The sequence below is a fragment of the Salmo salar genome, chromosome ssa02, assembly GCF_905237065.1.
Source record: "Salmo salar chromosome ssa02, Ssal_v3.1, whole genome shotgun sequence".
NCBI lineage: Eukaryota > Metazoa > Chordata > Actinopteri > Salmoniformes > Salmonidae > Salmo > Salmo salar.
Window position 1 is genome coordinate 75,236,498 of NC_059443.1, and position 22,813 is coordinate 75,259,310.

The following is a 22,813-nucleotide window of genomic DNA, read 5'->3' on the forward strand; positions in this document are numbered from 1 at the left end:
TCCCCTGGTGCATAGGCTGGGATACGAACCTGGGCCTCTCGCATGGCAGGCGAGAATTCTACCTCTGAACCACCAATGCTATTGCTTAGGGCTGCAATTTCGGTGGTTGTGTCCTACTCGGTCACAATGTTTACATGGAGCCCTACACTCCCGGGTGAAATGTCCTGTCTTATCGCAATTCAAATGCTTTCTATCGTCTGGTTCTATCCATTTTCTACTCTCCCCGTTTCCCCCTTTCTCCACCTCTATCCACTTTCTCAATAAGTTTGCTAAATCCTGTTCTCCTTTCTGTGTCCCTGTGGGGGCCTTGGGAGTCCTCTCCATCTGAGAGGATTTACTACTCATGTTTGTTCAATTACTATTGTTGTTATTATGCTTCTCCTCACAATCTATGTGTGCGTTCTATTACTCTGTGTGCTTTCTACCGTTATTATCCTTAACCTATGTTGATAAATACATACTGTTAATCTTTCCTCTAGGATCTTAGAATAATTATTTTTATGACTTTTGATAGATTATTGGGTCTCACACGGACACAACAATAAGCTATTTCCCTGAGGTTGTAAGGCCCTGGTTAACAGCCCATTTTTCCGTTGTTACTTGTGGCTTTTGACAGATATATTGATCAATCTCACACGCAATTATCTTCTTACCCCCGTGGAAATTTCCCAATGTGTATTCTCACAATCTATGTGTGTCACTACTTCTTCCTACTACGCCCGATTTCCTATCTTCCAATTGCCTAGAATACTACCTATATCAGGGTTCTCTAAACAAAATTCTAAAGACAGGTCACCAGGGTCTTTAGTTTATTTTGGTACTGCAGGTACCCTATGTCATTACAGACAAAGTCACTGAGGACTTAACTGCCTAGGTGGCTCCACACCCGATTCCTATCTTCCAATTGCATAGAACACTACCTATATCAGGGTTCTCTACACAAAATTCTAAAGATAGGACACCAGGTTAAAATGCCCTGGCGCATATTCCAGCGTTTGACACCTAGATTACATCAAAATCCTTCTCATCTTTCATTTAACGCAATCATACCGATATCATTCCCCAAATCCGCGTGAATAAAGATTTACTGACCTTTGTCTTATAGGCTGGGAAAAGCAATGCAGGTTGGATCCCGTCACCGTCTCTGTCGACCTTAGATATTTACCAGCCTGTTATGGAACCCCAATTTCAGGGGACAGGTCTTTAATCTACGAGTCAATGACCCGCCCGTGCACGGTTTTCGGCGTGTTACCTTCGGAAGACAGGGACAGATTTTGGGATCCGGCACAAAGGACCAATTGTTAGGAGAATTATGTTCTCAATGTTAACTTCAATTAAAATACTCCGTCTGCATCTCAGAGTTCGTAAAGTTCTGGTTTAAATAAAACAGACAGAATTCCCAGTTTACAATAGTCACGAATGTTTATTCACCAGAGTGCTCTGCAGTTCATACACAAAACATCTATTATATACCAGTCTCCTCATTTACGCACACACATTACACACTAACATTAAGAGTTAATTGTCGTCTTCCCCAGAACTCTCAACACTGTAAATCCTTACCCAGCCGACAGTTTTATTCCTCTGAGATTAGGGAAACCTTGAGGGGTACTCCCTCTCATATCATAAACCCTTAGAGTTCAAGCTAGGTCAGGTCAACCACAGTTTAACAGTTCTTGGTGTTTACTTAAACACACAGACACCCATTCCTCTCTTATCCTAGTCAATCTCATGTGATTTATGCTTAACCCTTTAGTTACTCATTCTACAGGCTATATAGACCATATCCCTAAATTCAGGGTAGAATTATTTAATCATTACATTCAAGCAGGAATTCCCTTAATAGCTTTATTAACCTCTTACATCTAGACGTTCCGCTAGCGGAACACCTGCTCCAATAGCCAATGATGGGCGTGGCACGAATTACAAATTCCTCAAAAATACAAAAACTTCCATTTTTCAAACATATGACTATTTTACACCATTTTAAAGACAAGACTCTCCTTTATCTAACCACACTGTCCGATTTCAAAAAGGCTTTACAACGAAAGCAAAACATTAGATTATGTCAGCAGAGTACCCAGCCAGAAATAATCAGACACCCATTTTTCAAGCTAGCATATAATGTCACATAAATCCAAACCACAGCTAAATGCATCACTAACCTTTGATGATCTTCATCAGATGACACCCCTAGGACATTATGTTATATAATACATGCATGTTTTGTTCAATCAAGTTCATATTTATATCAAAAACCAGCTTTTTACATTAGCATGTGACGTTCAGAACTAGCATACCTACTTAGCATACCGAATTTACTAAATTACTCACGATAAACGTTCACAAAAAACATAACAATTATTTTAAGAATTATAGATACAGAACTCCTCTATGAACTCGCTATGTCCGATTTTAAAATAGCTTTTCGGTGAAAGCACATTTTGCAATATTCTCAGTAGATAGCCCGGCATCACAGGGCTAGCTATTTAGACACCCAGCAAGTTGTCGCACTCACCAAAGTCAGATTTACTATAAGAAAAATGTTATTACCTTTGCTGTTCTTCGTCAGAATGCGCTCCCAGGACTTCCACTTCAATAACAAATGTTGGTTTGGTCCCAAATAATCCATTGTTATATCCAAATAGCGGCATTTTGTTCGTGCGTTCAAGACACTATCCGAATGGTAAAGAAGGGTGACGAGCACGACGCATTTCGTGACAAAAAAATTCTAAATATTCCATTACCGTACTTCGAAGCATGTCAACCGCTGTTTAAAATCAATTTTTATGCCATGTTTCTCGTAAAAAAGCGATAATATTCCGACCGGGAATCTGCGTTTAGGTAAAAAGACGAAAGAAAATAAAGCATGGGGTTCGACTGCGTACGCGCGCCTAAGTCCATTGTCCTCTGATCGGCCACTTACCAAAGGCGATAATGTGTTTCAGCCAGAGGCTGCCTCGATATCATTCAGCTTTTTCCCGGGTTCTGAGAGCCTATGGGAGCCGTAGGAAGTGTCACGTTACAGCAAAGATCCTCAGTCTTCAATAAAAAGAGCCAAGATGAACAAGAACTTGTCAGACAGGTCACTTCCTGTATGGAATCTTCTCAGGTTTTTGCCTGCCATATGAGTTCTGTTATACTCACAGACACCATTCAAACAGTTTTAGAAACTTTAGGGTGTTTTCTATCCAAAGCCAGTAATTATATGCATATTCTAGTTTCTGGGCAGGAGTAATAATCAGATTAAATCGGGTACGTTTTTTTATCCGGCCGTGAAAATACTGCCCCCTAGCCATAACAGGTTAACTCAATGATTTAGTCATTTGTTTACATTGTTTGCAAACTGATATGTGACACCGATTAATGCCAAAATAACACGCAAAGCAGGCAAGCCCATTTTTTTTGTATTTTCTTTTAGCTAAAGATTTGGGGCTCACCTGCCCTGAATGATGGGTTGCCAATGTACATTATGAAATTATAGCCAGATGCGCTTGCATCCGTGAATTGAACTTCAATCGCGCTGCTGTCGTGTCAAATTTACAGCACTCAGCGGAGGGAAAGTGTACAGACACATGCCATAGTCCTAGCTAGAATACTAAAATGTTGCAGTCTGGCTTTGCTTTTTAAAGCTGGACAATGAATAACCAAAAAAACTAAACTTACAACAAAACACCACACAAAGGAGAAACATGTAGGCCTATTACAGCAACATTTGAGAGGTAGCCTAGACTGGCTACTCAAATACAATACATTTTGAGTGCAACATACAGCAATGCTGCATTCAACCACACTGGTGATCCATTCAGTGCAAAAAATGAAAGACATGTTTTAAGTTTAAATGTTACAACAACCTATAACTACGTTTTTGTTATTTGGAGTTATTAAATACTTTTTCATTAGGGTCGCAGCAAAGGTGGCCAGTTTGGGTCGCATGGACGTTTTGTTTTGTAAAAACAAACATAATAGGATATGCCTGTCCCGCGAATTCGTTTATTTTATATTTTTTTCAATATGCCCCGTGCTCTGAGTTTGACACCACTGGACATCAACAACCAGGGTTTCATTAAAAGGATCTCTATAGATCGGTGTCCCACCCTCAGGATGGTTGAGCTAATGTGCGCTAATGTGATTAGCATGATGTTGTAAGTAACAAGAACATTTCCCAGGACATAGACATATCTGATATGGGCAGAAAGCTTAAATTCTTGTTAATCTAACTGTACTGTCCAATTTACAGTAGCTTTTACAGTGAAAGAATACCATGCTATTGTTTGAGGAGAGTGCACAGTTATAAACTTAGTTATTAATAAACCAATTAGGCACATTTGGGCAGTCTTGATACATTTTGAACAGAAATGCAATGGTTCGTTGGATCAGTCTAAAACTTTTCACATGCACTGCTGCCATCTAGTGGCCAAAATCTAAATTGTGCCTGGTCTGGAATAATACATTATGGCCTTTCTCATGCATTTCAAAGATGCATGTTTTTTTTCTTTGTATTATCTTTTACCAGATCTAATGTGTTGTTCTCCTACATTCATTTCACATTTCCACAAACTTCTAAGTGTTTCCTTTCAAATGGTATCAAGAATATGCATACCCTTGCTTCAGGTCCTGAGCTACAGGCAGTTAGATTTGGGTATGTCATTTTAGGCAAAACATTTTTAAAAGGGGTGGATCCTTAAGTTTAAATAAGCTATAGGCACAATAATTTGTATTGCATATTTAGGTCTAATTAACCTCTTACATCTAGACGTTCCGCTAGCGGAACACCTGCTCCAATATCCAATGATAGGCGTGGCGCGAATTACAAATTCCTCAAAAAAAACCAAACTTCAATTTTTCAAACATATGACTATTTTACACCATTTTAAAGACAAGACTCTCCTTTATCTAACCAGACTGTCCGATTTCAAAAAGGCTTTACAGCGAAAGCAAAACATTAGATTATGTCAGCAGAGTACCCAGCCAGAAATAATCAGACACCCATTTTTCAAGCTAGCATATAATGTCACATGAACCAAAACCACAGCTAAATGCAGCACTAACCTTTGATGATCTTCATCAGATGACAACCCTAGGACATTATGTTATACAATACATGCATGTTTTGTTCAATCAAGTTCATATTTATATCAAAAACCAGCTTTTTACATTAGCATGTGACGTTCAGAACTAGCATACCCATCGCAAACTTCCGGTGAATTTACTAAATTACTCACGATAAACGTTCTCAAAAAACATAAAATTATTTTAAGAATTATAGATACAGAACTCCTTTGTGCAATCGAGGTGTCCGATTTTAAAATAGCTTTTCGGTGAAAGCACATTTTGCAATATTCTGAATAGATAGCCCAGCCATCACGGCTAGCTATTTTGACACCCACCAAGTTTAGCCCTGACCAAACTCCGATTTACTATTAGAAAAGTTTGATTACCTTTGGTGTTCTTCGTCAGAATGCACTCCCAGGACTGCTACTTCAACAACAAATGTTGGTTTGGTTCAAAATAATCCATAGTTATATCCAAATAGCGGTGTTTTGTTCGTGCGTTCAAGACACTATCCAAGGGTGACGAAGGGTTACGCGCCCGACGCGTTTCGTGACAAAAAAATCGAAATATTCCATTACCGTACTTCGAAGCATGTCAACCGCTGTTTAAAATAAATTTTTATGCCATTTTTCTCGTAAAAAAGCGATAATATTCCGACCGGGAAAGCGTGTTTACGTACAAAGAGAGAGAAAATAAAAACATGGGATCCCCTCGTGCACGAGCCTGAGTCTCATAGTACTCTGACCGGCCACTATCCAAACGCGCTAATGTTTTTCAGCCAGGGCCTGCAAAGCCACGATTCAGCTTTTTGCCGCCTTCTGAGAGCCCATGGGTGTTTTCTATCCAAAGCCAATAATTATATGCATATTCTAGTTTATGGGCAGGAGTAATAATCAGATTAAATCGGGTACGTTTTTTATCCGTCCGTGAAAATACTGCCCCCTAGTCATAACAGGTTAAACTGACGCATTTGGCAATTCAATTCACTGGCACAATGTAGATTAGCTAGACATACTCATTGATAGCCTATATATACTTTTGGTGAATTCACAGGCAAGACAAGACTGAGATACAGGTGACCAAGATATAACCTATGCACACGGTTCCACGGTCTGTCTGTGTGTGTGTGTTCAGTCTTCGGTCTGTTGCATGTTGAATAGCTTAGCCTACTCATTGATAGCCCCTACTTTAGTGAACTTGCGAGACATTGCAAGCCAAGAAATTTTGAGATACAGCATTGCGAGAAAAAGCTTTTGATTATCGATGCACTGTTAAGACTCTGTCAGCCTGGTGGCCGGACTGCCTGGCTGTGCCCCTCCCCTCTCTCTCCCTCCCTAGCTCCATCTTGAATTCTATGTTATCCTTAAACTTCTTACACAACCATAAAAATACTTTGACAGCTAAAGCAAGCACACACACATTTTCTTCAGATATTGTACCTTCTAATCTAGTTAGTACTATTGCTATTCATTTTCAGATTGATTACATCATAAGCTTTCACTCAAAGAGAATCCAGCTGACACTGTAAAAAAAGTTGTACAATAGCAATTTTATATTAATAACAATGTTATATTAATAGCAAAGTGATTGTGCAATGTCTCTTCACTATGTCTTGTGGAACTCAGCTCAGAACTCCGGGAAATCATAAACTGACTTGTGAAGTATTATTGATTCAAAAAATGTGATAAACAGATGCATGTGCTAATAGATGTAACTTGTGCTTTTACAACACATTTGATTCTCACTATCCCTAGGGCGTAAAAGAACAGTGCTGTCTGGAATTTCCAGTGAAGAGAACGAAAACAAACAAGTCCGGCCGGGATCTGGTCGTTTTTCTAGTACTTTGGACAGGCGGGCATCACGCAGTAAAGGTACGATGACCATTTTTTTTGCCAGGCCTCACCCTCTCAGTAATATATAAAGCCCCAGATGGAATTTTGTAGGAAATGTCAAGTTCCTCTTCTCATAGTCCTCCCAGAACCGTAGGCAAGACCTGAAGGATCAACACAATCGTAACTACACAATCAGAAAAAAGGGTATGGTTAGGGTACAGTATTGTTCCCTGGGGTATAAAAATATAAAATACACAATGTACCTTCAGAGGTACCTTTTAGGGTACATGTGCGGATAATGTAGTATAATTATACCAAATATTTTCAATAAAAAGGTACAATCATTGGAGGCGTGGCTTAGTGGGGGCATGGTTCAGGTAGTAATTTTCGGCTAATTAAAGTTTGAGCATGTACGCAGCCAGTTCAGAAGGCTTTATGAAGGCTTACATAAGAGCATATGCAATAAAGAGCTGACACAAATGTAGAGAATTCGGGGGTAGCCCCAACTGGGACTCAAACCTGGGTCCAGCAACTGTCAAGCCAACACCTTTACGCCAAGAGGTCCGTACCTCCTGACAAGGTCGTTCAGGGTTGGGTTAAGGTCGCTACAATATTTACCAACCAAGAACCACCCTTAGCGACCTTTTGGCATAATGGTTAAGGTGTTGGCTTGACAGTTGCTGAACCTTGGTTTGAGTCGCAGTTGGGGCTACCCCCAAATTCGATACATTTGTGTTAAAAGTGGGATGGTGGCGAGGCGTGTACACGTGTACACGTGTACACGTGACGAGGTACATTTTTGCCACTTAAAAGGAACAAATATTCTCTGCGGTGGTACCCTATATAGGCAGATGTTTACCTTTTAGCTCTTTTAAGGTACGAACTGCAAGGGTGCAATTATGTTTCTATAACTAATGGTACAATTGATGTACCTTACAGGGTACCACTACAGTGACAAGCATTTGTACCCCTTTGAGTTCAGTTTGGTAAAAAAAAAAAATCTGAGAGTGTAGGATGTTGATTGAAAATTGCAGATTAACTACACATGAAATATCGATTTGACAAAATCATGATGAATGGTTATTGATCGATAACCAGAGACTAAAAACTCGCCAAGTGTGATATTCAAACTTTCTCTGTGTGCAGATTCACCTCTCCTCCTGGACTCCAATGATCCCATTGTTGGACAGGCCTTCATCTTCCCAAGACCACCCAGACCCTTGATAGGCTCTCTAACTTTTCCATCATCTAACCAAGGTTCATTTGGAGTGAAGAGTGAGAAACGTGTCAGAGTGTCTGACGGCTTAACTGAGGCCATGGAGGAGTTAAGCATCACAGAATGTAGAATAGTGGACCAGAGCCTGTGTACTACTGACCCTCCCATGGTAAGAACTTCACTAGAAAGAAAGAAAGAAAGAAAGAAAGAAAGAAAGAAAGAAAGAAAGAAAGAAAGGACCAGTTTGTTTATATTGAACTACTCTTCAAACTATTCAAAATCTATTGTTTTTACATTTTAGAGATCTCCTGAGAACTTTGAACCAGGTGTCGATGATCATGAGGGCAAGGGAGCATATCAGTAACTTGGTCTTCTCTTACTTGTTTTCTCATTGATATTTAGTACAGACAATGCCACATTGTTTTAAAATCTAATTCAGGAAATCTAATTTAAATGTCATTCTACACCATTGTTTGCTCTACAGGTTCCAGTGCCCCAGTGCAGGTCTGTTCCAGTGCAGTATAACAGACCTGGTGTTTAGGATGGAGGGAGAGGGAGAGGTGCTTTATAGGACAGTCCCCTGGGACAGGAGGCTTCTAGCCCAGAGAGGCAAGAGGCCTGCAGGACCCCTGTTCAAGTTTACATGCCTTAAGTTGTCTGTCTGTCAACTACGCCTCCCACACTGTGAGATTCATTCTGGTAAGTAATACATTTCCAGGGAGGTTATAGACTATGTATTCTTAATTACCATCAGTAGCATCACTACTCCACTACTGGGTTGTCATTGTCATCTGAACAGAAGATTAATGTTCTCTTTCTCTCCTAGAGGGTGGATGTGACTTCCTGTCTGTAGCCCATGTGACTGATGATGACAGTATGGAGTTTCTCCTTCCCCATGAGACAACAGAAACTCACGTCATATTAAACATCACTGGATTCTGCAAATATGGCATCACCAAGGAACAGGAAGCTCCTGTCTCTCCTATCCGTGCTCTGGTGCTACTATTTTACCAACTCCCAGATGATAAAAATAATTCCACCCTAAATGTTTTGTTGCTGCCCAGAAATGTTGACATTGAAGAGGTAAGTAGATCAGAGTTGTCAAACTCCTCTTTGGTAGGAATTCTATCATATTCGTACTGTTGAACTGACCTTTTGCCACAGAACAATATTTTGGGGTGTAATGTAATTCTAAATGGTGAATCCAGACCTGGGGGCATCTCACTCACCAACCCAACATCTTAACCATTACATCAAGATGATACCCTCAAGGTCCGAGGGCGACATTTTGGCTTCCATGTTTCAGGTACTGCTACTAAATCATGACAGTGTGTTCCAAACCATTTCCAATCCTCTCAAGGTGTGTAAGACCAGGAGGACAAGGAATGGAGACAGAGAAATCTACATTGAAAAAAATCCTAACTGTAGACTAACCCCGGACCAAGAATATACCCTCTCCACCGATCTAACAGATGAACATCACATAGATCCAAAGGTAGGCTAATAAATATGAACTAGAGAGAGAGAGGAAATGTGTTAACACGTCAATACTTTTGTGATGCTACCTTGATAAGATATAGAAATCACATACAATTCTGTTTGATTTGATATTTGTGCTTTTGTTTCTCTCCAGGAAGCAGAGTTTGTGGATTATGATTCCTATACAAACTACATGCCAACATTTCAGTTGTATTTACAAACTGTTATTAAAAAAGTGAATCTTCTTCTGGAAGAACATGGTGGTCCAGAAAATGAACGTATATGGGACCGCCTTGTTTCACTACCAGGTAACTGAAATTCAAAGAGAGTAGGAGTTACGATAGAACTAGTAGTAATACTAGCATTTTACATGACATTAGTAACAGTCATTGTAGTAGAGATAACAGTAGTAGTAGTAATATTAGTAGTAGTAGTCATATCGTTGTTGTTGTTGATTCAATTACATTAATTATGATACATCATTATTTTTCTATATAGTACAACACCTTCTCTTTCTCATCCACAGTCTCCCCAACAGAAGTTCCATCTTCAGGTAACGGTTCTCATCAAACCTTGTCTTAGTCTCATCACCGATGGTTTCCTTATCATAAACAATGATACTATGAGGAAATCAAATGTGAAGAACTCTAATTATCCTAATGGTTCTGTGTTGTTAAATGAATGATGGTGTACAGTGCCTTTCATTGTATCTTGCCTGCAATGTAACCTAGCTCACTTTAAACACTATATACCTGCTTTTTAATGATGTGGATGATCTGTCAAATTACAGAATTTCTTGAGAATTACTTGTAATCAAGGTCTCTTTTTATCCACAGTTACACCACCAGGTGGCGCTACAGCATGTAAATATAATTTCCTGTCTTCCCCCAAGAGATTTAATTGTGTTAGAGGAGAAAGTACCCTAATCAGATTTTTGCAGCAAACACAATACTATAGCTGTTTAGAATCCTAAAGATAAGTTAAAGAAAACATTAGTTACTTAATGGTGAGTGTTGCACCTTTTCAATTAGTTAATTGTTAGGTTGCACGTCGACTCCTGTGTTTAAGTGCCGTCCACTTGTTTCCTTTTTCAATTACAGTTATTAAAGGTAGACTCAGCACACATAACAGGGAACTTGTTATTTACCTACATCAACATAAATGCATAATTCTGATCCGTCAGGACTAGAGGTCGACCGATTATGATTTTTCGATACCGATTATTGGAGGACCAGAAAAAGCCGATACTGATTAATCGGCCAATATTTTTTATTTGTAATAATGACAATTACAACAATACTGAATGAACACTTATTTTAACTTAATATAATACATCAATAAAATCAATTTAGCCTCAAATAAATAATGAAACATGTTCAATTTGGTTTAAATAATGCAAAAAATAATGCAAAGTGTTGGAGAAGAAAGTAAAAGTGCAATATGTGCCATGTAAGAAAGCTAACGTTTAAGTTCCTTGCTCAGAACATGAGAACATATGAAAGCTGGTGGTTCCTTTTAACATGAGTCTTCGATATTCTCAGGTAAGAAGTTTTAGGTTGTAGTTATAGGACTATTAATCTCTATACGATTTATATTTCATATACCTTTGACTATTGGATGGTCTTATAGGCACTTTAGTATTGCCAGTGTAACAGTATAGCTTCCGTCCCTCTCCTCGCTCCTACCTGGGCTCGAACCAGGAACACATCGACAACAGCCACCCTCGAAGCAGCGTTACACATGCAGAGCAAGTGACGTTTGAAACGCTATTAGTGCGCACCCCGCTAACTAGCTAGCCATTTCACATGGGTTACACCAGCCTAATCTCGGGAGTTGATAGGCTTGAATTCATAAACAGCGCAATGCTTGAAGCATTGCGAAGAGCTGTTGGCAAAACGCACGAAAGTGCTGTTTGAATGAATGCTTACGAGCCTGCTGGTGCCTACCATCGCTCAGTCAGACTGCTCTATCAAATCATAGACTTAATTATAACATAACACATAGAAATACGAGCCTTAAGTCATTAATATGGTCGAATCCGGAAACTATCACATTTTATTCTTTCAGTGAAATACGGAACCGTTCTGTATTTTATCTAACGGGTGGCATCCATAAGTCTAAATATTCCTGTTACATTGCACAACCTTCAATGTTATGTCATGATTACGTAAAATTCTGGCAAATTAGTTTGCAACGAGCGAGGCGGCCCAAACTGTTGCATATACCCTGACTCTGCGTGCAATGAACGCAAGAGAAGTGACGCAATTTCACCTGGTTAATAATTTATTTTAGCTAAATATGCAGGTTTAAAAATAAATACTTCTGTGTATTGATTTTAAGAAAGGCATTGATGTTTATGGTTAGGTACATTCGTGCAACGATTGTGCTTTTTTCGCAAATGCGCTTTTAAATCATCCCCCGTTTGGCGAAGTCGGCTGTGTTTGTTAGGAAGAAATAGTCTTCACACAGTTCGCAAAGAGCCAGGCGGCCCAAACTGCTGCATATACCCTGACTCTGTTGCAAGAGAATTGACACATTTTCCCTAGTTAAAAGAAATTCATGTTAGCAGGCAATATTAACTAAATATGCAGGTTTAAAAATATTGTATTGATTTTAAGAAAGGCATTAATGTTTATGGTTAGGTACACGTTGGAGCAACGTGTACCTAAGCGATTATATGCATCGCAGGACAGGCTAGATAAACTAGTAATATCATCAACCATGTGTAGTTAACTAGTGATTATGATTGATTGGTTGTTTTTTATAAGATAAGTTTAATGCTAGCTAGCAATTTACCTTGGCTTCTTACTGTATTCGCGTAACAGGCAGGCTCCTCGTGGAGTGCAATGTAAAGCAGGTGGTTAGAGCGTTGGACTAGTTAACCGTAAGGTTGCAAGATTGAATCCCCGAGCTGACAAGGTAAAAATCTGTCGTTCTGCCCCTGAACAAGGCAGTTCACCCACCGTTCCTAGGCCGTCATTGAAAATAAGAATGTGTTCTTAACTGACTTGCCTAGTTAAATAAAGGTCTTAAAAAAAAAAGCCAAATGGGTGTACAAAAATTCCGATTTCCGGTTGTTATGAAAACTTCAAATCGGCCCTAATTAATCGGCCTTTCCGATTAGTCAGTCACCCTCTAGTCAGGACTGTTTATTTTAGTTATGTTTCATATTATTATTTCTGTGTCTAGGGACAACGAAGGTTAATTTTCTGCTGTTGGACACTCTGGAAGAGCTGGGCCGAAGCGACATGAAGAAATTTCAGTGGTACCTGATTAAGGGTGTGGAGGGCTTCTCTTCCATCTCAAAGGGCCAGCTGGAGGATGCTGACAGGCTGGTCACAGTGGATAGGATGGTAGAGAGCTACTGTGATGAGGGAGCTGTGAAGATCACACTGGAGATCCTGAGGAAGATGGGCCTGAACAACCTGGCTGATGAGTTAAAGGAGTTGACAAAAAATGTAAAATGTAAATGAAGGATGTCTTATCTTAAACGAGATCTATCTGCAACATTATGAATGTTTAAAGAAATGCTCTGGTACTTTGGCGACTAGTAAGTATTTTTTAAACCTCCAGGTTTGGGCTGGATGTGTCAATGTGTGAAATGCTTACTTTGAAAGCCACTGTTTTCTGGAAGCTGTGCTGCACCATTTTCCCCCCACAGGGGCAGGCCTCTAGCAATTTGACCTCCAGACAATGAGATGCAGCCTCACCATTTGACTGACAGCTAGCAAGGATCACACACAGCAGAGCGAGAGAGCAATGACATGGTGCACATACAGTTGAAGTTGGAAGTTTACATACACCTTAGCCAAATACATTTAAACTCAGTTTTTACACAATTCCTGACATTTAATCCTAGTAAAAATTCCCTGTTTTAGGATCACCACTTTATTTTAAGAATGTGAAACGTCAGAATAAGAGAGAATTATTTATTTCAGCTTTTAGTTCTTTCATCACATTCCCAGTGGGTCAGAAGTTTACATACACTCAATTAGTATTTGGTAGCATTGCCTTCAAATTGTTTAACTTGGGTCAAACGTTTTGGGTAGCCTTCCACAAGCTTCCCCCAATAAGTTGGCCCATTCCTCCTGACAGAGCTGGTGAAACTCAGTCAGGTTTGTAGGCCTCCTTGCTCGCACGCGCTTTTTCAGTTCTGCCCACAAAATGTTCTATTGGATTGAGGTCAGGGCTTTGTGATGGCCACTCCAATACCATGACTTTGTTGTCCTTAAGTCATTTTGCCACAACTTTGGAAGTATGCTTGGGGTCAATGTCCATTTGGAAGACCCATTTGCGACCAAGCTTTAACTTCCTGACTGATGTCTTGAGATGTTGCTTCAATATATCCACATAATTTTCCTTCCTCATGGTGCCATCTATTTTGTGAAGTGCACCAGTCCCTCCTGCAGCAAAGCACCCCCACAACATGATGCTGCCACCCCCGTGCTTCATGGTTGGTATGGTGTTCTTCGGCTTGCAGACCTCCCCCTTTTCCTCCAAACATAACAATGGTCATTATGGCCAAACAGTTCTATTTTTGTTTCATCAGACCAGAGGACATTTCTCCAAAAAGTACGATCTTTGTCCCCATGTGCAGTTGCAAACCGTAGTCTGGCTTTTTTATGGCGGTTTTGGAGCAGTGTCTTCTTCCTTGCTGAGTGGCCTTTCAGTTTATGTCGATATAGGACTCGTTTTACTGTGGATATAGATACTTTTGTACCGGTTTCCTCCAGCATCTTCACAAGGTCCTTTGCTGTTGTTCTGGGATTGATTTGCACTTTTCGCACCAAAGTACGTTCATCTCAAGTAGACAGAACGCGTCTCCTTCCTGAGCGGTATGACGGCTGCGTGGTCCCATGGTGTTTATACTTGCGTACTATTGTTTGTACAGATGAACGTGGTACCTTCAGGCATTTGGAAGTTGCTCCCAAGGATGAACCAGACTTGTGGAGGTCTACAATTTTTTTCTGAGGTCTTGGCTGATTTCTTTTGATTTACCCATGATGTCAAGCAAAGAGGCACTGAGTTTGTAGGTAGGCCTTGAAATACATCCACAGGTACACCTCCAATTAACTCAAATTATGTCAATTAGCCTATCAGAAGCTTCTAAAGCAATTACATAATTTTCTGGAATTTTCCAAGCTGTTTAAAGGCACAGTCAACTTAGTGTATGTAAACTTCTGACTCACTGGAATTGTGATAAAGTGAATTATAAGTGAAATAATCTGTCTGTAAACGATTGTTGGAAAAATTACTTGTCATGCACAAAGTAGATGTCCTAACCGACTTACCAAAACTATAGTTTGTTAATAAGAAATTTGTGAAGTGGTTGAAAAACGAGTTTTAATGACTCCAACCTAAGTATATGTAAACTTACGACTTCAACTGTATCTGCACATATGTGATGTATTCTGACATTTTTGGGAACAACTTTTGGCCCTGGGGCCCACTTTCAGATCTACTGGCTAAAAAGTAATCGCTTTAACTGTCTTGAATGAGCCTCATGTCTCAGGTGAAGTCACTGCTCAGGTAAAGTTCAGAGACTTTGCTTTTTAAAGGTCAAATAAGGGACATATTTTTTATATCTTTATATATAGAGGCTTACAAGCATTTCCCGGTGCCATTGACACCCGCTGTAACCTGTGCACGTGATGAATAAACATTTGATTTATAGTAGACTACACTGCATATTTTTAAGCGTTTAACATTTCCACGTCATTATCCCTACATAAACACATTTATCTGATCCATTCATTCATGAAAAACTTATCATGAGATTATTGTGGTCACAGGTCCCAAAGTGCAGTCATCATCAACACAACCATCATATTGGACTGACTTATTTTAGTCTAAACCTGACTGATGCATTGAGAACAAGCATTTCCAACAGTAATTATTTTTCTAGAAACTATATTGTCTTTGGAGAAGACTGTTTAAACTTTAGCTACAGTGGCCGTTTTAGCATGTTCATTTAATTTAAAAAATGTAATTGTGGGATGCATGCCAGCAAAGCCACTACACAACACTAAACAATAGATGAATTGCACTATAACGGTGACAAACGGCACCCACAAACTGTTAGGGCCTACAAAAAGCTGTCCCAACACCTTACCACTGCTACACCAGGCTATCAGTGGAGCCTTGTCTGGCAGTGAAACAGTTAATTCAGCCTTATTTACTACCTTTAAAAAAACATGGCTGACTTGATTTAACAAATGTATTTTCTGACAATTGAGACGTACAAACTATGGCATAAGGGGACGAGAAGCGGACAAGAGGCAATCCGTAATTTCGATTAAGACATTAATGAGCTATTTGTTCCGCACTTTTGTAATGTACAACGACAGAATTCAGAACATGGGCCGTTCTTACAGTGTTCTCCCTGTAAACCAAGTCAGAACCGTAAGATAAATAAAGGGGGCATATGAGCAGACAATGAAAGCTGTTACAAGATTTGATGATTACATTTCTCAAAAACAGGTTATAGGCTACATGTGCACCACCAAGTCAGAACAGTAGGCGAAATTAAGAGGTAAAAATGTACCTAATTATTAGGGTGAGGCACATGGGCTACTAAAAGCTTACTACACAACAGTATACACATCTCCCTGGCATATTACATCATTTATGCAGCAGCATACAAGACATTTTTGGATTCACCTTGTTGTGCTGTGCCCACTTGAACAGGAAGGTGGCGCGGCGGTCCTTCATGGGAAAATTTTGTCATCAAACTTTGTCATCAAAGTCTGGTATTCTCTGGATTTATGGTGCTTTCAGGACAACTGGGAACTCTGGAAAAATGTAATCATGATGACGTCAGTGATCTTCAGGTCGTAGCTCTAGAATGAGGTCCAGGTTCCCGATTTACAATTCTGAGTTTGACGAAAGTTCAGAACGTATTTTCCCAGTCGTAGCTCTTTTTTCCTGAGATCACAGTTGTCTCGAACTGACTAAAGTCAGATTTTGCAATTCTGAGTTAACATTTGTTTTCAGTTCGGCACAAATCATGCTTCATTGACAGAATGGCCAATGTTGAATGTTTGTAATTTTAAACTAGGAAAATAGACCCTTAATCTTAGACTTGAGAGCACACAGCCACTCCATTGAATATCAGTCTAAAGATTGCTTTGCAATACTTGCAGTTACCACACTGATTCCTTCCAAACCACTCATTGTTGAATTTCCAACTTATTGTGTAATGTTTATGTCCAATGGCCGATGAGCACTGATACGTTTCAGCTATAACTTCTCTTCATATGACAAGAATTAAAAAGGATTTGCCAGTAGATTGTTGACTTCATTCATGATGATGACTGCAAGCTAAGACTTTGAAAGTATGATGTTGACATGATCAGTCCAATCAAAGCTACTGTAGATATAACTTGATTTGACTTCATTTATCTGTGTCCAATGACCTTGCCCCACCACCACAGAAAGCATCTGAGCTAGGCTGAAACACCTGCATTTTGGAGCTGCCTTACTCAACAACAAAAAAAGAGACCATGTTTGTATGCTTTATTAACTCAATGATATATATATAGTTTGCAAAACTGGCAAACCCCATGTCATTTTTTAAAATGTTTGCAAAACATGTGGGGCTTAAAACAGGTGGGGCTCTGCCTAGTGTTTTTTCTTGTCCTACACCCTCCCTCCTCCTGGGAGCACCGTAGCAGAGTGGTCACCAGATCGAGTTCTCTCATCTCACCTGTGATGCAACATTTATTGGATGCCAACCGCCGTTAAACGAAGAAGAAGGATGGGCTGGGCGGTTGGAAACGAAAGTAAACTGTAGCGCTCTTCTTAGGCTGGCACGCTCGTCTGGAATGTCTGAAAACGGACCCATCCATGGTAAGAAATTGAGTTGAAGGAAACCTGAGTACGCTGTTATTTCATGGATAAATATATTATATCTGTAATAGGGTTGACAACTGTCCCGTATTAGCCAGGATGTCCTTTATATTGTGCCAGGGGCGGAAATCCCGGGGGGGACGGGGGGGACACGACCCCCCCATCCTGGGAAAAATGATTTGTCCCCCCCAATATATCACTGAAACATAACTATGTAATATAAATAATATTAATAATACGCAATGAAAGCAATTGTGCTGATTATAGACACTTAATAGCGCGTTTTTAAGTTTCAAAAGATTGCGTCCCCCCACCCTTTGCCTCACAATGGTTTGATCCACTGTCAGTTCCTTAGTTGGCAAGGTAACAGAGGGGTCATATCTACTGTCTGAAAGGCACTCAATGAACGTAATTGACGTGAGGTTAATCCAGTCAATCGCGCACACACGAAATCGTCCCACCTACGTAACAGCCAGTGGAATCCTGTGGCGTGTTATTCAAATACCTTAGAAATGCTATTACTTCAATTTCTCAAACATGACTATTTTACACCATTTTAAAGACAAGACTCTCGTTAATCTAACCACACTGTCTGATTTCAAAAAAGGCTTTACAACGAAAGCAAAACATTAGATTATGTCAGCAGAGTACCCAGCCAGAAATAATCACACAGCCATTTTTCAAGCTAGCATATAATGTCACAAAAACCCAGAAGACAGCTAAATGCAGCACTAACCTTTGATGATCTTCATCAGATGACACACCTAGGACATTATGTTATACAATACATGCATGTTTTGTTCAATCAAGTTCATATTTATATCAAAAAACAGCTTTTTACATTAGCATGTGACGTTCAGAACTAGCATACCCCCGCAAACTTCCGGTGAATTTACAAAAAATGTACTAAATTACTCACGATAAACGTTCACAAAAAGCATAACAATTATTTTAAGAATTATAGATACAGAACTCCTCTATGCACTCTATGTCCGATTTTAAAATAGCTTTTCGGTGAAAGCACATTTTGCAATATTCTCAGTAGATAGCCCGGCATCACAGGGCTAGCTATTTAGACACCCAGCAAGTTTAGCACTCACCAAAGTCAGATTTACTATAAGAAAAATGTTATTACCTTTGGTGTTCTTCGTCAGAATGCACGCCCAGGACTTCTACTTCAATAACAAAATGTTGGTTTGGTCCCAAATAATCCATTGTTATATCCAAATATCCTCTGTTTTGTTCGTGCGTTCAAGACACTATTCGAATAGTAAAGAAGGGTGACGAGCACGGCGCATTTCGTGACAAAAAAATTCTAAATATTCCATTACCGTACTTCGAAGCATGTCAACCCTGTTTAAAATCAATATTTATGCCATTTTTCTCGTAAAAAAGCGATAATATTCCGACCGGGAATCTGCGTTTAGGTAAAAAGACGAAAGAAAATAAAGCACGGGGTCGACTCATGCACGCGCCTAAGCCCATTGTCCTCTGATCGGCCACTTGCCAAACGCGCAAATGTGTTTCAGCCTGGGGCTGCCTCGATATCATTCAGCTTTTTCCCGGGCTCTGAGAGCCTATGGGAGCCGTAGGAAGTGTCAGGTTACAGCAAAGATCCTCAGTCTTCAATAAACAGAGACAAGAAGAACAAGATCTTGTCAGAGAGGGCACTTCCTGTAAGGAATCTTCTCAGGTTTTTGCCTGCCATATTAGTTCTGTTATACTCACAGACACCATTCAAACAGTTTTAGAAACTTTAGGGTGTTTTCTATCCAAAGCCAATAATTATATGCATATTCTAGTTACTGGGCAGGAGTAGTAACCAGATTAAATCGGGTACGTTTTTTATCCGGCCGTGTCAATACTGCCCCCTACCCCCAACAGGTTAAATATATTTAATGGTCTCGTTGCAAAAGCTAAATTGTCGTAAGGGAACTTTTATTTATTTATTTTATTTCACCTTTATTTAACCCGGGTAGCAAAGATTATAGCAAACACCACTGAAACGGAATTGGTGCTCGCTAGCTTTGCAAATTCAGCTATTGTTGGTTGCCAGCCAATATGAAACAAACTATTAAAATTACAAAAGGTTGCAGCATATGTTGTGTAAATGGTGAACTCATACAGCTGTCAATTCTTGTCATTTTAATCCGTTTCACATTTGCTAGCTACCTTTTAGATCGAAGCTCAAATAGAATGATAAAAGATAAGATGATAGAAGCCCATCTCCTACTGTAAATAACCTACACACTGTGTGTGTGTGTGTGTGTGTAGCCAGCCAGCCAGGTAGAAAAATGGCAGAAAAATAAAAGATGGACATCAGAGTATTTTTCAGTACACCAAAACGCAAAGTAAGAAACCTAGTAGCCTAATATCTCAAAGACTAGTTGATAAAATGTTCATAAGAAAGAAATGAAATTCTAATGGAAATGTTTCACAATGATGTCATTAGGCAGAGCAGGCAACAGATAGCACACAGACAGCAGAGTTGGGGACAGATATGCAGGGACAGACTGGCAGAGACAGGGAGTCTCAGGTAAGTTTGTTGAGTCTTTGTTTGGCAACATTATGAAAGGTTGTCCATTTTTTTGACTGGTAAAATAGGAACATAATTGGAAAATGCCATGGATACCCCCACTCACAACTTAAACTGGTGACTGAACTAAGATTTGTTAAAGGCAATGGTATTGCTGTTGTGATTAGTTGTGTAGTTTTGGGTACCGGTAGTTAGGAGTACGGCAAACACCTTATTTCTTTGGTTCCTCAATATACATTTACCATATTACAATGTAGGCTATGTGTTACAGCACTACTTTTGGTGTCCCCCTTAGGAATTGCTCTTGAGAAAATGTAATGTAATTGTCCCCTCCAAAGTTGATATCAGATTTTCGCCCCTGTATTGTGCTAAATAGGTTTGTCCCATACGGGACCTCCCTTGTCCCGTATTCATGCCACCAAACATCCTAGTCAGATGCAAAATTGTGCACTTATGATCTCCTCTGCAAAAACTTCTAAATGAATGACAGATTTCTTGAGTTATCTTAGATTAATTATATTTTCAGTAAGTGTATACTGGCTACATCGTCTCAAAATGGAGTTGATGAGGGAAGTGAGGTCTCCAGACATCGTCTGGAGAATGGAGGGGGGGGATATGGTCAAGTGGCCAGGTTCTCGGGCGGCCGAACATCACTAGTCGCAGGATTTCATCTGGGGAGAGGGAAGAAAAAGGTCAAGGTGTAGGGTAGTTCTGTCTGAGTAGGACCAGTGGACTGAGTGAAAGAGGAGCGGATATCAACCTTTTTTTAACAAAGTGATTGACAAAGTCATCCGCAGAGAGGGAGGAGAGAGCGGGAGGTGGTGGAGGATTAAGGAGGGAGGAGAAAGTGGGAGAAGAGTTTCCCAGGGTTCGAGGCAGAAGCTTGACATTTATAGTGATAGAAAACGGCTTTAGCAGTGTATAGAGAAGAAGAGAAGGTAGAGGAGAGAGGAAGGATGATAAGATAGGGAGATAGAGATAATAATAACGCTACTTGTTCTTGATCTCTTTCTTATTGTTATTATAATTATTGTTATCATCATTATAATAATAAGTAATGTCATTATCATTAGAAGGCTTAGTATAGCAGCCTTGTATAACCACCATCGATCGAGCTGTAGGCCTAAGAGCGCATCCTGTTTAGTCTTAATACCATAACTTACCACTTACTTAGGCCGATATTTCAATACTTATATAGGCTACTGTATGAATCAATTCGTTCATGTCATCACACAGCATACGAGTCCTTTATGATTTGAAATGCAATTAATCATTTTAAGTTTTATAATAAAATAAAGCAAACATTGAATAATTAGGTTAAAAAAAAATAAACCGTTCAATTTCGGAAATTGCATTCACGAATGAATGCGACTGTTTTTAGTCTTTGCTTTAATAAAGGCTTAACAAAACAAAAAAAAACGTTACAGCAGACTCTCTGGTATGCTTACACTTTATTTAGTGATGTTTACATTGTTCCAAATGGTCAGCACAATTAAACTGTATTCTATACAGCGCCTGTTTGACACACATAACCTTTTCTGTAGCCTACAGGATGGAGATAAAATGTATGACAATGTAATGAGATGGACACTTTTTACATCATGCAGGTTTCTCCGATGAAATAGCCTGACCTAAATGGCGCTCAATCAAATACAAAATGAGCTGTCATGTTAACAAAGCAACATATCCTAAAAACAAGACAGGTCAAAATAAAATGGACAATATCGAAAGGACAATCACAACTGTTGTACAGGAGTTTCACCCCATTGTCATGATCAGTGGTTTCAAGTATCAGTCAATTTTTTTGACAAGCTGATCATAGCGAAAAAATAAAATACTTCTGCATTTCCCGCTGTGTAAACACATTGCAAGTAGTCTTCTGATAAAGTTGGGGAGGTGATATTCAGAGTTAAAATAGCCAAATTGATTAGTCACAGGATTCAGGATTAATAAAGTCGATGCAATGGCCTGTTTTACCAACCGTGGGTCTACCTCATTGGATGGACATTCATAAAATTCTATTGCGGGCCGACATGGTAGGCTACACTCCAGTAAGCACCAGCTGATGTCTTATTTTGGTCCTGTCAGGATGTCGTTTTTTGGTGTTTTACAAACGGTAGGCTTACCACATTCATCAAATTAAATTTCAGGCAACGGTGTACACCTCAGTAAGCACGGATCAACGCCATTTCTGGGTGCAGTTCCAGACCGGCCTTGATTTCCACATCCACGGACATTGATTTTTGGTCCGGACCGGACCACATTTGAACCAATCATAGACATCTATGTTTGGTTCAGATTTGGTGCGGTCCAGACCGACCTTGATTTCAATGTCCACGGACATAGATGTTTGGTCCGGTCCGGACCAAATCTCAACCAATCATAGACGTTTATGTTTGGTTCAAGTCTTGACCAGCCTTGATTTGGTCCAAACATAGCCACTCAGCACGTGACTTAAACGGACGGCGAATCTTCGGCGATATCAGGTCTGTCGGTCATGGACTTTATTTCGCCCAAAATTGTCTTCCCAAAAACTGGGCTATATTTATTCCATCCGTTTTGGTCAGCCTGATCAGCTTGTACTCATTGAAATGCATGAGATACACGAATACAATATTGCATATAGTATTATTTTTTTAATGTTATATATATATATATATATATATATATATATATATATTATAAATAAATAAAATATTGATTAAAAAAATTAAAATCTTCCGAATAGCTTGTTAAATGTTCTGATATAGACAGATTGACTGAAAATTACCTGTAATTTAAAATCATTAGTGTACAACTAAACAGAATTTTATTAGAATTTTTAACCGTCATGCCTCAAAACTGGGA

General features: G+C 39.5%; 1 protein-coding gene across 4 annotated transcripts in view; it reads left to right on the forward strand.

Annotated features, from left to right (window-relative positions):
• Nucleotides 1-13,440, forward strand: part of LOC106591257 (uncharacterized) — a 69,913-nt gene extending 56,473 nt beyond the window's left edge. For 2 of the 4 annotated variants that reach the window (XM_045709989.1, XM_045709992.1), the window contains exons 20-29: nucleotides 6,810-6,926; nucleotides 8,034-8,272; nucleotides 8,405-8,463; nucleotides 8,588-8,802; nucleotides 8,930-9,186; nucleotides 9,464-9,598; nucleotides 9,737-9,890; nucleotides 10,109-10,135; nucleotides 10,419-10,445; nucleotides 12,772-13,440. In XM_045709989.1, coding sequence (XP_045565945.1) covers nucleotides 6,810-6,926; nucleotides 8,034-8,272; nucleotides 8,405-8,463; nucleotides 8,588-8,802; nucleotides 8,930-9,186; nucleotides 9,464-9,598; nucleotides 9,737-9,890; nucleotides 10,109-10,135; nucleotides 10,419-10,445; nucleotides 12,772-13,055 — 1,514 coding nt within the window. In that variant the 3' untranslated portion in view covers nucleotides 13,056-13,440. Of the gene's footprint in view, nucleotides 1-6,809; nucleotides 6,927-8,033; nucleotides 8,273-8,404; nucleotides 8,464-8,587; nucleotides 8,803-8,929; nucleotides 9,187-9,463; nucleotides 9,599-9,736; nucleotides 9,891-10,108; nucleotides 10,136-10,418; nucleotides 10,446-12,771 lie in introns of those variants that run through there. The other 2 variants (XM_045709997.1, XR_006762526.1) reach the window with 2 other exon arrangements.
• The last annotated feature ends 9,373 nt before the right edge of the window (nucleotides 13,441-22,813 follow it).